General features: G+C 38.0%; 1 protein-coding gene across 5 annotated transcripts in view; it reads right to left on the minus strand.

The window, feature by feature from the left end:
* The window catches only part of tpk1 (thiamin pyrophosphokinase 1), a 68245-nt gene that overhangs the window by 29735 nt on the left and 21513 nt on the right, over window positions 1-16997 (minus strand). For all 5 annotated transcript variants that reach the window (XR_011927713.1, XR_011927712.1, XM_072450664.1 and 2 more), the window contains exons 5-6: window positions 8221-8293; window positions 3791-3886 (exon numbers count right to left, since the gene is read on the minus strand). Coding sequence is in view for 3 of the 5 variants with exons in the window: in XM_072450664.1 (XP_072306765.1) it covers window positions 3791-3886; window positions 8221-8293 (169 nt within the window). In the remaining 2 variants the exon portion in view is untranslated. The remainder of the gene's footprint in view (window positions 1-3790; window positions 3887-8220; window positions 8294-16997) is intronic.

Here is a 16997-nt window from a genome sequence, read left to right on the forward strand (position 1 = left end):
TGTCCAGTAAGGAGGATGCAATGACAGGAGCAAAGCTAGTACAAGATGAAATGAGGATAAAGGGAGAACACAATACAAAGAATAGACTGGAGATTGTGCAGTCACAACAAGTTCCCTAAAAAGAAACCTCATAAAGAACATGTATTGGCTATGAGGCCACAGGAAATATGTTCAAAGTCATGCTGTACTGCAATGATATTTAGTCTTTGTGTTGCGTGTTCTTTGGATTTTAGACCCTCGTATTATTATCATGTATTTATTTCTATTTTTAGCTTAGGTTGGTACAACAACAAGATAATTACATTTAGCAAGTACTGTTACTCAAATAGAAGTACAAAGTAGTGGAAGTCTAAGTAGATAAATTAGAGTTAAAGAGTTTGGGGTAAGTACAACTCAAACAAAAGTAGTTTTATCTTTATTTATTTTTTCCCCCTCCATCCCTTGTTGGGTAATGGGAGATTTTGTCTATGGGAGTTTTTGTTTATAGGAGATCTTCTACTGAGAGTGTTTTTCAAACTTCCTATAAGTGATCTGTTCTTTTATTCTGTATCTACCTCTGTATCTACCTGCGTTGCATCAATGAAATTTCCCCATGTGGGACAATAAAGGAATATCTTATCTTATCTTATCCTATCTTATTTAAGAGTAACTGTCTGGATGCAACAACAACCGATTTAAACTTGAACATTAACTGGAAGGACAAAACATAATGCACAAATACAGTATACAAAACAGTATTCTCAAAGGATAGAGCACAAAAATGAGACAATCTAAATCCTATCTGAAGGTGCAGTGCAAGAGACTGATGTTCAAATAATGTAATGTTGTCAAGATAAAGCTTTTGTAACTTGTGGACTTACTCACAGTGGGAAGAGAAATTAAAACTTTAACTCAAGCAACAGTATGGTTACACCGTGAAATGTATTACTTAAGTAGTGTGTCTGGAAATGCTCTTGAGTGAGTGTAAATTTGTACTAACAACTTCAGCTTTTAAGACTAATTACATTTTGATGCATTTGCTTAGTGTGTTTGTGCAATTCTGTAGCAGGCTTGGGGCAAACTGTTATGAAAAGTGGCTGTAATTCTGCTCCTATAGCGTCTCGGAGCCACCCCAATCACATCAAACCATACAAACAAAATGTGGGAAAGAGAAGTAAAAGAGTATGCATTTTTGGTGCGTGGACTAAATCATCCCCCTTTCAGTGTGCGTGAATAGCACTAACTGCATTTTCATATAAACCCTATAGACCATGTTTGTTTTCTCAAGAAGCTGAGCATGGCAAATTACATGGCTAGAGTCAGAAAATTTAACAAGCAGGCTACACTGATCAAGTCTGTACACTGGGTTGTGATTGGCCAGGGGAGCATTGCTGGCTCTGAGATCACAACACAAAAGCCTGTCCTATTATTGAGCCTGATGAACAGATAACAAAGGAAGGATGAAATGAAAACTGTGTGCATCTGCTGCTGCTTCTACAGGTAAATGACAACAGAGGCTAACTAGAGCAGAGCATAGACACACACAGCAGCCAATACACAATCATATAGAAATACACGAAAGCATGACATAACACAAAACAAGAAGCGCACAAGAATACATATATTTCCATATAAGTACACAAATAAGCGACCAGACGCCCACTCTAATCCTCCCAAGCCGCTCTTTGGGATTTTAAACCAACAAACAGAGATAAATTCCACAAAACAAGAGCTAAGCTGTGTGAAGGAAAACATTCAAGGACTAATATGGTGAATGTTAAACAGCCAGCCCAGCACAAAGAGAAGCAAATCTGCAAATCATCCATTTATTGTTGCCTCTGCACTTTCTCTTTCACTCAACAAAGAAACAACAGAATATTATTTATAAAAGAGATGGCAAGGTTTCCAAAGATCTCCAATGTTTTCTAAAAAGGAGATTTTAGGGAGCAGAAGTTGAGGGATATGCCAGGTCAAAAAGTAGAAAAATCCAGCAAAGAGTCAGGAGGAAAAAACAACTCATAGATGAGCTTGTATCTTTCACATGCAGACAGGCAAGAATCGGGACTTCTATTCAAGCAGAGTAAATATTAGTCAGGTTGGGTGAAAAGCAAGGACAAAGTATACAAAGTATTCCAAAAAGGCGGCATCGCAGAAGTACAGAGAGTGTAAACAGCTAATCTGGCAACACACAAATGAAGTGTGTATTTGTGTGTCTGCAAGTATCTTCTTCATGGTCTTTCATCAGCTTTGAGATGTGTGATTCAAGTGATTGGGGCACTCAGCGTTGATTGGAGCAACACTCAGCACGCCGCTCAGAAAGTCTAATAATGGGGAGAATGAAAAGAGGAAGAGGACACAGAGAGATTGACAGATATACAATGCTAAACTCAAACAGAATATATTATCGATTATTCATGCATTTTGGAACTCTTTTTAAAACACTTTGAACAACTTTTGTATTTCATGTAGTATACTGAAATGTAATATGTAAAAAAAAAGGAAAATTGAGCATTTAACTATTTTAGAAGCGGTCTGGTGAAGGTGTATGGTCTTTAAAAACACAAAGGAGCTTAATTAATAACTACATGCTGACACAGGCCAGATAAAGCCCACGCTTTGAGCTCTAGAGACTAAATTGTACCACTGAAAGTGAAACAATACACAACTGCAGGTATGTTTTTGATGAAGATACAACTTGTAAGCCAGTTTTGCATAATATACATCATTTAATTGTAATCGGAAAGTTAAAGGAATTGAAAAGAATTGTGTAAGTCTTGAAGTAGATTTGGTAAACCCAGCTGACATTATTTTAGTGAGAATGGAGAAATGAAGCAGATCTCAGAGCAGATTAATTAAGAGTGAGAGTGCTAAAAAAACAAACTAAATTCATCTTTGCCCATAAACCTGTCAGACCTACAGGTAGGTGAGGCGAAGGGGGCTGAGGGACATTCAGGGTCATCAAGTAATTTAGTGTGGCCCCAAAACTTTGCAGCTATAATTGCTAATAGAAACGACATCTCATTTACGTGAAACTGCATTGCTCACAAATTATACATTTGCTTTTGCCCAGAGCGAACCACCACACTGAAGCTACCGTAGTCTTTACTTTCAATACAACACGTGCTAGTCCGCGGTGAAAAGGCTGTACATCTCTGCAGAGCTAAATGTGAGTCCAAACAAATGTCTAAGATTTCCTGGCTATTTCTAACCTAACTTTTACAGGCAGCAGGAATACGACTACACACGCACTTCTCCAGATGTTTAAGATTCCAATCAAGAATCAATAAATTGTACTTCCCGTGATTACATGCCATTTGAAAAATTGGTTTAAATTAGACTAATCCACTTTAACGATTTTAGTGTGTCTCTGGCTAAAAAATATGATTTGCAATGGTACACTGCTCTATTTTGTACTTTTTAGAGGTTGTGGTAGAAAATGTTATGCTTTTTTAAATATCACAACCAATGATGTACAACTATAGTAGAGAGTGGGGAAATAATAAGTTAGAGGTTGTGTTTTGTGTGTGGGTGTTTGAGAGGGCAATGTTTCTACATTTCTTAAGAGGAAATGTGAGAATGTAACTTGTTGTTTTATTCTATATTATTTTCTTTCCAGATGTGCGTTTTTCTTCAAGTGCACGCCCACACAAGCCTCCACCTGGGACACGTGTAGTACAAACCTATTAACCTATGCAAGACACAGCTTAATTTTGACAAGTGAATGCCTTGCTTACAGGCATTAAACGTTCCTAAGCTAAGGGTAACATTTTCTACCAGTACTACAGGAAATTTGTATATTGTGCCCATTTACCTGCAACTTCTGTTGCTGGATCTGCTCCAACATGATGGACAAACATTTGGTGAAATCTGTGAAATCCTGGTCAGCAGTTTCCATGAGCTTGCAGCCCTGTGCACACAGAACAAACACATATGTGACGTATAGTAACAGCACAAATTTGTAGTAATTTATCATAATCGGCATTCAGCAAATCTAGTTATTCTCAAATTTTTCACACCAAGTAACTCCTCAAACAATATTTTGCTGTTCAAGTACCACCAGATCTAAACCAGGTTTGTAACCAGACTATTACCAGTTCTATCTAGCGCTAAACCATGTCTAAATTGGGACTAAACCCTTGATATAATAGTGCTGAATACTTTAAGGAGGACAAATGAGGATTGCATGTGTACCACCAATGGTACATGTACCAAAGTCTGAGAACCACTTTCACCAATCTTTTAGTCTTGTAATCTATTTTTGGGGAAAATGATTCTCCAATATCACATTCTGTTTATTATGCAACTTCTATCACCACTTGTACTTGTGCTTGAATTGATTCCTCTACAGGTTAACCTAAGACTTGGTATTATTTAATGGTATTGTTTTTTCATCCATGTTTCAAATGATTAAACAAGTGGCTTTGCGTAAAGCGTTAAGGAGCAGGACTAACGGGCGTATTATTCAGAGCCAAATTTAATGACTTGTTTTTTTTTTTAATTACATCTAGAGCAATAATTGAAATCACAATTAAAATGTGGTCATTGCACAGCCTTATTTTCCTTTTTTTAAAACATAAGTTACAGGGGTCATGGACTTATATTTGCTCCTATATTTTTTCTAATTATACTATGTTATACTACATGTTCTAAATATAGGCTATAAAATTGTCACACAATTCCACATCACAATGTGTCTCTTTATATAGTCCTACTTCTGATGAAAGACGGTGTAAGAAGAAAGCAGATAAACGAGTTGCACAGAGGTATAAATCTGTTTTGGTGTGTGTCTGTGAGCTGCGGTGCTGAATAATGTAGAGGATCCAGTTCGTGGCCCTAAACAATGGTATCCAGGTAAACAAGAACGCTTCGGATTTTCTTCACTCTCTGTCACTTTTTACCATTGACGCACACATTTCTGTACCAAACACACACGCACGCACGCATACACAACAACAGCACAACCCGTCCATGCTTGTCTGCTGTGCTCTGTTTGATCCCATCCATCCGCCATTCTCATCTTTCTCCTCCTCCCTGGCGGATGGCTTCTCTGTTCTCGCCATTTATGTAGAATTATGCACCGTTTCCATCAAATCTCAGAAGGAACGCCTCAAACTTTCCATTGTTCTGCTCCCCAAGTCATTACCATAACACTGTGTTCTTCTAAAAAAAAAAAAAAAGAAGCAACCTCCATGATGTCTGAAGGATGAGGAGGAATACATCATAAGTGTAAAAGCATCTGGTAAGAGAAATTGCTACAATAATCTGTTTTAAGTTATTCTCTTTGTGTTAGCTTCAATTCTACTCAGTACAATAGATATTAAAAAGAGCCGTAATTCTATTTAAACATTACAGCACACAATAATATGTGTGTTGAATGTAAAATCTTGTAAATATCCCCTGAAAACAGAATGTGAGAGAGAATCGTTAAGTAGCTCAGCGAATCTGCTGCTGTTCGTGGTGCACTATATACTGTCACTCAGAGGTCCCCAAATCCGGGCCACGGGCCATCTGCTACTGGTCCCCAGTGGCAAATGTAACCTATGTTTTATTATTTTTGTTTTATAGTCTGTTGCTATGTATGTATGTATATGTGTTTTACTATGAAAATATAGAGCCAATTAAGCTAATAAACAGCAAACATAAGTAATAAGCTGTTTAAAAAGCTATAGAAGGGTTTGTACACATTTTACGCCGTTGTTGTTGGTTCTGCCCCTTTCAGCCAGGCCCAGAAAAGACACTTGTGACTGTTGTACTGTGGAAAAGGGTTGGGGATCGCTGCTGTAACTCATTCAATTACGAGCATTAACTGAAGAGAACTGCATACAAAATTGGTTTGTGATACAATTCTTGATTCGGAATGACAGAGGGAAAAGCTGTTCATCCCAATGTGTAACTTTTTTCTGCCCTATCCAATTACATTCAGTTATCTTCAAGTAATCAGTTGTAATTGAATTGGATCAAAGGTAGAATTCAACTGGCTGTGTGACTTGTAATGCACTGTGTCGAGGGTGTAACGGGTGGCCTAATTTTGCAGCCTCTGTGATGGTTCAGCAGCATGTTCTTATCCCGGCTGGAGCAACTTCAGATGGCTCTCAAATACGAAAGCCATTTAACCTGAGTCATTTTTGATGGTCACTATCCACTTAGGCAGCTTGATATCAGCACCTTACGACTCTCCAGCAAAAAAAGTGAGATGTTTTCAGACTCAAGCTGAGACGATGGAAGGGAGTGTGAGAGAAGAACCACGGAATATATATAAGAACTTTTAGATGTAAAAGATCAGTAAATAAAAATGTACATGAGTTTTATATGCACATAAAATCATCATGAATGCATTTATTACAGTAGAAATGTGATCTGTAATGGTCTATTGTCCTTCAGATCCTACTAGAGCAACATAATAACTGAAGTATGTTAAAGGTTTAAATAGTTAGGTTGGTTAGAGTAAAGGAAGATTGCCTTCCTGCTTTAAAAGATTCTTATTGGCTTTCTCCTTCTGTCCCGATATGCATATTAAATGTAAATTATAAACTAAAATTACGGTTGCTTCAATTAATGAATAATGGATGAGACAGACTGTAAACTCCTAGGAAATCTTCCTGTCAGCTCTGTCCATTTTCTTTTTAATGAATGTACTATTTATTGAATTGGTCTGTGCAGTTTACATGTTGTAAACACTGTTATGGAAAAATATAATTTGGTCCTTATTCTTTGTGACTTTATAGACTTTACATCTCCAGTTCGAACCTGGACCCTACTTTTAGCATTTAACTGATAATAACATGTCTGTGTTGTGACCTTTTGATCAAAGACTGACCTCTATATTCGAGAGAGAGAGTCCGGGGGTCCAAGACAAGATATTGTGATTTAACACCTGGCCTTTTGCCAGAACACTGTCCTAAGCATCAGGCGGGCAATCAGCTCCCATTGTTCTTCAGAGTCAGTAACTTTCCTGACCTCCGGGTGTCAAGGACGGATCTTTTGTCTTTCTAAGGTGTCGGGCGGTCATAATGTAAAATTTAAATTAATGTAACCAATCACCCCAGTTCTTTTGTTCTTGTACCTGGCATTTGTCTAAGAGCCTGTCATTTTCCGTGTGACATGAGTCATGTGACCATCTGTTATTTAGGGAGTGTCACGACTAAAGTCGGGATTTGAGACTTGGAATGGACAGTGATGCTGGGATCAGGGACAGATTAATTCAGATGGTACACTGAATTAAACCATTCATGATTGAGAAAAGACAACTCTGTTCTATTGTTTTACTTTATTCTTGGTAACTGTTAGAAGAGATTTTTTCCACAACAACATGTCGGATTGTAGCCATGGGTGCAGTGTCACTGATTTGTTTGTTTTTTTAAACTTAACTTTAATCTATTTTAGGGCTCATTAAACAAAATCTGCAGTTCTAATAAGCTTTAGAACTTTCGTCTTAGAAACAGTAAATATAGAAAATAGGATATTTGCTTTTTCCAATGTACCCATTATAACCAAAAATGACTCTTTTATTTCTAATCTAATTTTTTGCAACATTTATACTAATTTCACAGAGTGGACTGAGCAGGATAAGACCAAAATGCAATTTGCCTCTTCTCTAGATGTAACCTACTGTATATTATAATTTCTGAAGCCTCAAAGTAATTATTCACAACGCACACACAAAAATATACTTTTAATTCCAACAGCGAATAATTCAGTACTTTATATTAGGTAATACATTGACTGAGCTACGTCTACTTACTGTATATTGGAGTAATATTTGACCATGTGTATCTTTACTTTTACTCAAGTAGTGAAATGCAGCACTTTGACCATCTCAAGGTCTCCCATTCCCCAGCCCTGGTTATCTTCCGAGGTCAGACGAGATTTGACATTCTCAAGGCCTTATTTGTGGTGCTTGTTCATTCTCAGTATAGTGGAGAGCCTTATTGATTAATAAGCAGTTATGATTATCTAAACATACTGAAAACTTTGTAGAGAATTCTAGTAACTTTGTACCAGCCAATTTAGAGAACCTTAAGAGTGGGCCGATGTAGAAAAAGTAAAGTTAACAAAAAATACAGCATTGGTCCTAGTTGTTAAAAAATACAGTTTGTTTGCTGTGAGGGTTTTAGGATCTACTGTAGAATTGAGCATTTTTAATTAACCACCTGGGTTTTAGGAGATTACAAACATTTCCTGTCTTGTCTGCGGACCCTGCAAATACTGTACGGAACCAAAGAATACCAGAGCTTACCTTACCTTCTCTGCATAGAAAGCTTTCACTTCAGCCGTAATGGAATCAAAATCCCCACTGATATAGTCGGGCAGGAAGCTGTAGGCAAGGACACAAGGAGAGTGGGTGAGTGACAGAGAGAGAGAGGGTTAAGACCACTGGAGTGACATGGAGACACAAAGTGCACAGCAGAGATAAAGGGTGTAGGGGCTGGGGGACATCAGGGGCTGGGGGACATGAGGTGGGCATGTAGTGTGACTTTTCTGATCCATGCAGTGGCAGGAGAGGAGAGATCTAGCCAGGGGGAAAAGCACTGGAACGTGGTCGGAGAGGGGGTGATTCTCCACGGTAACAGCAGTCCCGTCCCTTGCTCACAAAATACAAGTAAAATAATCCATGCATACCAATTGATTTCATATTGAAAAAATAGTATAAATAATTAGATTCCCAGATTGTTACTACTAATTCCCTAAGCAATACTAAAACTACACAGTATTGAAACTATATATGTTTGTTCAATTGTTGCAGTCTACATCAGGATAATATTAAAGAAATACTTGAATACATAATACATTTAATACATTCTTCTATATCTTTTTTTCTTTTGTTTATCTTGTATCAATATCTTTATTGAGTATCAATAATTGTCCTTACTATTGGAATTGACTTTGGATTTTAGGTAAGTAATGTGACTAAATAGTTAGGGGCCTATAGCTCAGTAATGAAGGTATGCCTGAACTGGAATGTTCAAGGTTAAATGCATTATCCACCAAAAACCCACAATGCGCAAAAATAAAGAAAGTAATTTGCTGCATAGTAGATTTAATTATTAATGTACCTGTATTTTCAGCAGTACATACAGTTTTCTTTCGAAGCAACCGCTAAACTAGCAAAACAAACATAATCGCAATCTCATAGAAATAATCAAATGGTACAAACACAGGAAACGGACAGCGCGTTACAGGGAAGTTGAGTATTTTCTCTATCCTTGAGCTACAGCCACAGCCAACCTTTTGTAACGATCATAAACAATGTCTTTTCCGGCTCAATTAAATAAAAACTACAATTTACATCCAATATTGACCATTTCATTAGTTCAGTAAATATTGCTGCTGTTGTTTTAGAAATTTGTATTTGTTTGTTTACAACTACAGGTCAAAGTAGTACTAGATTCAGGAACACAATTGGAGATTAGAGGAGAAATGAGAGGATGCAATTAATTCTTCTCTGTGAGGTTCGCTGCTCTAACAAGAGTTCAAGTGGGGGTAAAAAAAAAAGAAGAAAAAAAAAAGGCCATTAAACATTGTGCAGTATAATTGTTGAACGAGATGCAAGTCTAGGTTGTGACATGCATGTGACATTACAATACAACCACTCTGAGCTTCCCTGATAGATAATAGGTGTTTTTCTTCAAGGTCGATTCGGCCTTGAGTTTGTGTTTGTAAACGCTCACCTGCTGTCATCCACATCACTAGTGCCATCATTTCAATGTGAAAAGAATATCAAACAGATGTTATATAAAGAGATGTATTGTAATGTAAATCAGGTAAAACTATAAGGACAAACCATTTGACTGTATTTAGAAATAATAAAAAAATGGCAACATTGGATACATTGGCATACAAATGGCAACATTGGATACATTGGACCATAGTTCGAGAGTCCATTTACAAAATATAGGACAAAAAGAAAGGTGAAAGTGAAAGTGGTGCCTGTGGTGTATGTATGTATGTATGTATGTATGTATGTATGTATGTGTGTATGTGTGTGTGTATGTGTGTATGTGTGTATGTATGTAACCAGAGTTTCCCCAGCAACTAGTATTTCCCTAGGACAAAATAAGATACATTTTTCCAACAGAAATCCTTCAAACAAGACGTTGTTGTTGTTGTTCTTGTCCTCCAATGAGAAGTATATACATGTTCCCAGTCTAAATCTGTCTTTTAATGTATCTAGTAGAATGACAGATCATAGTATTTAGTAGTTTAGATCATAGTAACCTTGAAAGTTCTACAATATTATCTATTTTACTCTAATTAAAATGATTGTCCTTTTTATTGCCTATTTGGTCCTTTTGTACTTTGCAAAGAGACAAAAAAAAATTAACTGCACAGCGCAATTTCATTAGTCATATTCATAAATGACGGTTATACAAAATTGCAACACGCTATAACTACAGATTAAGTGTAGCCTTTGAGAATGGTCTTTAATAATAATAATAATAATAACTTTTATTTATATAGCGCTTTACTTCTAGTGAATTTCATTGAAAACATACAGCTATTATATTATTATAGATATTATACTAGGATCCACAGATAGCCTCCTGTTGATCCCATTTGTGTGTGTAGGCCTGTGCGGAACCCTGGACCACACCGGGATGCAGGGACCGGTGCTATCTCAAGGCATTAACAGCTCTGACATTACGATTTCATGGTTGGCTGCTTTTGTGGGTTTTGTTTGTGCGTTTAGTTGTGCTGTGTGTGTGTGTGAGAGAAAGCGAGGGAGAGAGGGAGCGCGTGTACATTTGTACGTTTTCCAAGCAAGAAGTGATGTTCCGGTCGGTTGAAGAAAGAGATACAGGAGGATTATTACCTGGCTTCTCCTGCTCGCCTTCCAAATCAGCATTTACACCAGTGAAATACAAAAGACTAACAGATCATCGATGGGAGGCTAAAAAAACATATTCCTGTACACAAAATAAGCTGGGAGACAATAAACAACAGGAAATGTAAAGGTTATCTGGGATCCGAACTTTCTGGTAGAGACAATGCCGCAGAGACTCCCAAAACTACAGTTCTCGAGTTTACCACAGAGGCAGAATACCACTTAACTAAATAAATTATTTTTTTATAACCACACCAATCTATACTGTCATTGCATCAGTTGGTCATCAGCCCCGTCAAAAAATCGTATAACGTATGATAGGAATTAGGGCTGCATGATTTTGGGAAACATATGTTAAAGCGATTTTTCGAAGGTATTGCGATTGCGTTTCAATTTGCAATATAGATGGTCTTAAATAATGATGAATACACCTTTGTTTGAGGTTACGTAAAAGAGGAACCACACAACTTTGAGAATGTCCAATCTCGTCTGATCTCGGAAGAGTTAGGCCTGGTTAGTACAGGATTCTATTCCACTGGGAAAACAAGATGCTGTAGTGGGGCAGCAGTGGCTCTACTAATGCATACAGTCATTTTGTCTTTGGGCAAGACACTTCCCCCCACCTTGCCTCCAGTGTTTAAGTACACTTAAGTACACAGGAAATATGTTTTAAAAAATGGAATTTCCCCCCATGACTACAATCCGGCACATTTACAGCATGAATCATTATGTGAATTAACATACACTGTCTAGAACAAATAAACAAATTAACCAATAATGAAGCAAACCAATGTAATAGAGCATATAGTCTATATATAGTAGTCAATATCGGCCTGAAGGGCTAAATTCTAAAATGTTGGCCGAATTGGTTGGTATACACTGTATATTTTGTTTTCCTCCAAAGAGTATATTGTAAAAGCAGATTTTTGTTAAACAAAATTGACCGCTGTGGGCTGCCTGCATCTAATCATAAAGTATTTTATGTCTTATCAACCCGGAAATAAGAGCTGAAAGCAGCCCTCTGATTGGCTGAGCTTGCGGCGGTTGGCATAAGTTCCTCTGTTCTAAAGCCGAGCCTGCTCGTGAAATGAATGCTGCGTAAGTCAACAACGTGCCCAAAAGATTTGATAGAGCTGGAAACTAGTTAAACACATTGAAATACCTACTTAAAAATTTGCTACTTGAAAATGTGGTACCGGAGAGCCAAAATTACTATTCCACTAAGAATATGAAAGAAAGCTGTATGTTGTGTATGTTTAAAACTCATGTTAACCTGCACCTACACTGAATAACATTGTGCAAGACAAAAATAAATAAAAGCTCCAACTTTGTTATGAACAAAAACAAGTCTGAGATGAAACACAAACTTTTAAACTGTGACCCATCCAAAGCACAACACCACTATCAACAGCAAGGCACAAACCGTTTCCCTTTCATTCTGAAACAACCTTCATGTGACAGACTGACAGAACGAGACTCTGCGCTGGGCTGATTTGAGCTTAGACACTTTCTACACCTGTGACCTGTGTGCACGACTCAATCGCCGCCTCGTAATTGACCGGGCGACTTTGGCAATTCTCTGTTTGTGTCCTCGCTCGCTGGGTCTAAACGCTCTTTGCATGCGTGTTTGTGTGTTCGGGCTAGTCTGTGTGTGAGCTCTGACAGTCCTCACTTGCACATTAATATTAACTGACACTTTAATTTGGATGGGAAATAGAGCATTTTACCAGCAGTTTGTCTGAGTGCCGGGTTGCAGCGATGGCGGGGATGGCGGTGCGACCTTTTGGCAGTGTTTGTGTGCGTTCCTATAATAGCTTGTGCTGTGCATCCGCTCTTCTCTCCACGCCAATCTGCAGCTCTCCGTTCCGTGCTGGCTTCAATCACTCTCCACCTTCATTTCGCTTGCACGGTGCTTCGTTTTCAGCACAATTAGTAGTCTAAAAAGACGACTGGTCTTAGATTGATTCCTCTGCATTGACGTCAGACCATCCATATAGGTTTAATTAAAGTGAAATACTGCATTGTTTATGTTTGTTTGCAGCTCTCAACGTTTCATCTTCTGCATCAACAGTAAGAGCATACTCTTCCTCTATGGCTTTTCATCAGTGGAGAAACAGCACTGATTGCATGTCCTATAGTCGGCCCTCTCCAACTCAGAAAAACACAGAAGGACTGAAAGTTATAGCTGCAATTATTATGAACAAAAATAAAATATTGTTAAATGTACAATTAGGCTTGACAATAAAACCACCTTTTCAAATTGTGCATGTGCCATTATCAGTATTAAAGCCATAATCATATCTTCAAAAAAACAACAACAACTTTTAACTTAAATTAATAGTACAGTATATTCATAACTTAATTACAATCATTTGTCAATTTCCCCATGTGTGGACAATAAAGGATTATCTTATCTTATCTTCATTACCAATACATGTTCAAATTAGCTTTAGTATCAATTAGTATCTGGGTATGGATATTTTTGACAACTTCTGTGTGATTCCCAGCACAATTCAAAATAAATTTAATGAATGACAAGGCTATTAGGCTATTTGAGGCCAAAGGTATACACATCATACCATAATGTACATAATAATTCCCTTGCCCCGACTGTGGTCATAATGCTTTTTCTTATTTGTACGTGTGATATTGAGTTTGTAGATGACTAACCTTGACTTTGTTGGTTTCTGTGGCTAGGATAAAAGTAGTGCCGCACAGGTAGCCAAGCACTCAGGACTAACAAAGAGATTATGATCCCGCTGGCACACAAATGCTAATGAGTTAGCCCTGGGTGTGCTGCTCTCTGCATGCTGAAGGGCTAATGAGTTTTTAACATGCTCACGGACACTGGTGTGATCTACACAATAAAGTCATGCGAGCAGTGCCAAGTCCCAGGGGTAATCAAGTAGCTGGCTGCAGGTAGACCCACTAATATCAACAAGGACTCTACACTCTACAGCTTGTATTAAAAACAAAACAATGGATGAGAGAGTTGAAAAAAGCTGCCGTAATTTTAAATCCGCCTTAATTGAACTTAACTAATAAGTAAAAAGTAATGGTGGTACTAAACGTGTTATGTAATAGACAACTCAATAAAAAACTGATTCACACACTCATCATCTTTACTCTTTCAAGAAACTCATAAAGCAGGAGTAACTTTAGCTCCGTCTATGGGCACCCACATAGCCCACTGCGCACTGCTAAACCAATCTTTTTATGTTTTTTTCTTTCACAATGGAAAGTTAGAAAACATTTTTTTTATTTTTAATCCCTCTACTGTGTGTGGGCTAAACAGCTAAACTCACACCAACATTTCAAATAGAGGTGCTAAACTGGGCAGTGCCTAGAGGCAGGGTTGCCAGATTTTCAGAGAACAATAAGCCTTTGGAACAAAACCAAAAAAAGCCCAAAACAGATAACACGAGCCACACCAAAAAAAAAGCAATTAGGCTGAGCAAAATAATATGTCTGTTTGCCGTAACCCGACCGACCCGGTATGAAACTAGCCGACTGGGAAAAAAATATCAGCATTTTGTTGAAAAAACGTCGAAATCTTTTATTTTTCAGTCATTTCGCCGACTCACCGACATGTTACGTGTTGAATACTTTTTATCACATCGGTAAACCTATCTTTCATCCCAAAGGACTGATAACGCATTGCGCAATGCATGTGCGTCTACATTTTCCGTCCTCCACATGCGTCTGTAACAAAAACAAATTGCACATCAGTGTCAGAATATTGCCTTTTACAAGTTAATGTATCTCTGTCGGTACCACTGAAGTGTCCATAGTACATGTCACGCTCTATCACGGTGTGAAATTTGACTTACGCAATGCATTCTGGGATTGAAACAAACATGGCGGCGCCCGTGTCCCCCGCATGCAACCCCCGCTCGCCTACCAAAATAAAGGATAGCGGTCGATTGAAATATCTTAAAATCGTGAGATTTAGTCTCCCGATCGGGTTGATGGAGACGTTTTCCGTCATTGACTGTTGAAGCCTGACCCCTGGTGGTCACTTCAAAGTAAAAAAAATAAGAATTTTGCCTACCGTCCGACCCACTTGAAAAATGTTGGCTCGGGTTACAGCAAAGAGACAATTTATTTGGGGCAGCCTTACGGTAGTTAAATGTTGTGGGTTGTGGCTGAACAAATGCTATTGAGAAGCAAATCGTTTGAATAGCATATTTCAAATTAACATCAGCTTTAATTAACTGTTGACACGGAACACGGGAGTGAAAGATGGGACAAGATTCTGAAGGTGTAAGGAACAGTGTGGTCGGTCTGAAAGGCGTAACACCACACACTCTGGAGCCTGGTGTTTCCTGGTGTTTGCAGTCAGTGCAGTGTCATTTGCCTCTTGAAATTGTAGTGGCAACTGGAGGCATCACACATTCACTTTTAGACCGTTTTGGACTACAAATTACTGGACTAGTAACAGAATACAACACCACACCACATACGCAATTTGGCAGCTAAAAAGCAGCTTCAGTGCTTAGTCCAACTTTTAGCCTGGATTATATAATAATTTCAAAGTTCCAAGTTTCTTGAAGTCTGTTGATTGACACATTTGCAGTCCATGATTGATCTGATAATAAGGGTTAACAATATTCACTCACAACTCATCTAGTCCACCAAAAATAGTACACCGCAAATGTACTATACTTGCCAAATATGGACCAAATAAAAGGATTTTTAACAAACACCAAAAGAGGAGACAAATTAAAATGAGCGCTAGTGCAGGAATCTTTCTGATGTATTCCGTGTGAAATTGGAAACACTATTTTTGAAGAACGCAGAGTGCAATTAAGAGGAGAGAAATGTGGAGAGAAAGTCATAACTCAGCACTAATGAGAAACTTTAAGAGCCTGATGCATTCTCTATGTACACTGTCCATTTTAATTAGCGCTGTAAAGCTCTTCATTTGCCCAGCTCTGAACCCACTCTTAGGTCACGCTTTTAGACTGACAGTAATTGTATTGTGGAGCCCAAGCAGTCATTTAAAGCACAGCTTGTGAAATTAAACTAAAAATTACCAATAATCAACAGATCAGCTATCGCATTATTAGCTATTATGCTAGCACCATTACAATGCACCATTTCCTGTAACCAAACACGTCACACACAGATTTGCACTCGGGTGCTAATTTCATAAAGCCAGCCTCGCCACAATTACTTCCTCCCACCTCCAGCCGTTGGCCCGCACTTTTCATCCCCCTCTTGACTTTTATCCTCTCAGTGGATTTGATTAGACGCACAAATTAGACAAAATGCAATATTCATTTAGCAACGGAGCAGATACCAGGCTAAAGTTGCAGAGAAGCCAGGGGTCCGGCTACCACAAATGAGATTTTCACTCCTTAGAGAGCAATATAGAGGCCAGTTTACTGTGAAGAGGAAATATGGACTTAAAACTTAGTTTCTTTTTATAAAACGTTGTTGTATTGCCATTTAAGACTAGCTACATCTAGTCTTTACTATTTGCAGGGATTTCACTTCAGAGCAGTGTGGATATTAAGTGTGGAGTTTAAGCCTGCCTTGTCATTAAATGTTTTACATAATTATACTCTAAGGAAATGTTTCTCCATTTGACCCATAATTTAACAAGTACCTCCAGACAACCAATCTTAGAATTGGATATCCTTTCATTTGTGGTTGGAAATATCTTGCTGTAAATTATTGATATTAACTAGCAAAAGGAATTTTTTGCTTGATTCAAATGTGAAATATCATCTAATTATCCTAAAGGTGCATGATTTAGCTTTAGCATGATTGCATGTGAACTAAAACACTTGAAATGGAAACTATATTGTAAATCTTAAAAATACATAAAACAGTGTTAAAGTATCGTAACATATTTACATAACTGAAATTGTACAAGTGTTTGCTGTAACGCCTCATCCTTGCAGAGTGAGGAGCTATCAATTGTCATTTGACTCATCATGAAGAAAGCCGTGGCATGACGCACCTCCTCCTAAGCCCCTAATGACTGCCATTAAGGCTGTTTTGACAGAAAATTACATGGTACTTTTCTTTTAACTGTGGGAGGCAGTCCACCCACTCGCCTCAAAGAGCAGAGCGGGTTCTCAGAAGGCCGACCGGAAACTTTATCATCCTCATTATTTTCCAATAGGAGTAATCTCAATGGACTGTAATGGTTTTTAGACGTCATTAAGTAGGACAGAACAGCATTAAG

Source organism: Eucyclogobius newberryi, unplaced genomic scaffold (assembly GCF_026437365.1).
Source record: "Eucyclogobius newberryi isolate DKJ021-1_F unplaced genomic scaffold, fEucNew1.0.hap1 SCAF_18, whole genome shotgun sequence".
Taxonomy (NCBI): Eukaryota; Metazoa; Chordata; class Actinopteri; order Gobiiformes; family Gobiidae; genus Eucyclogobius; species Eucyclogobius newberryi.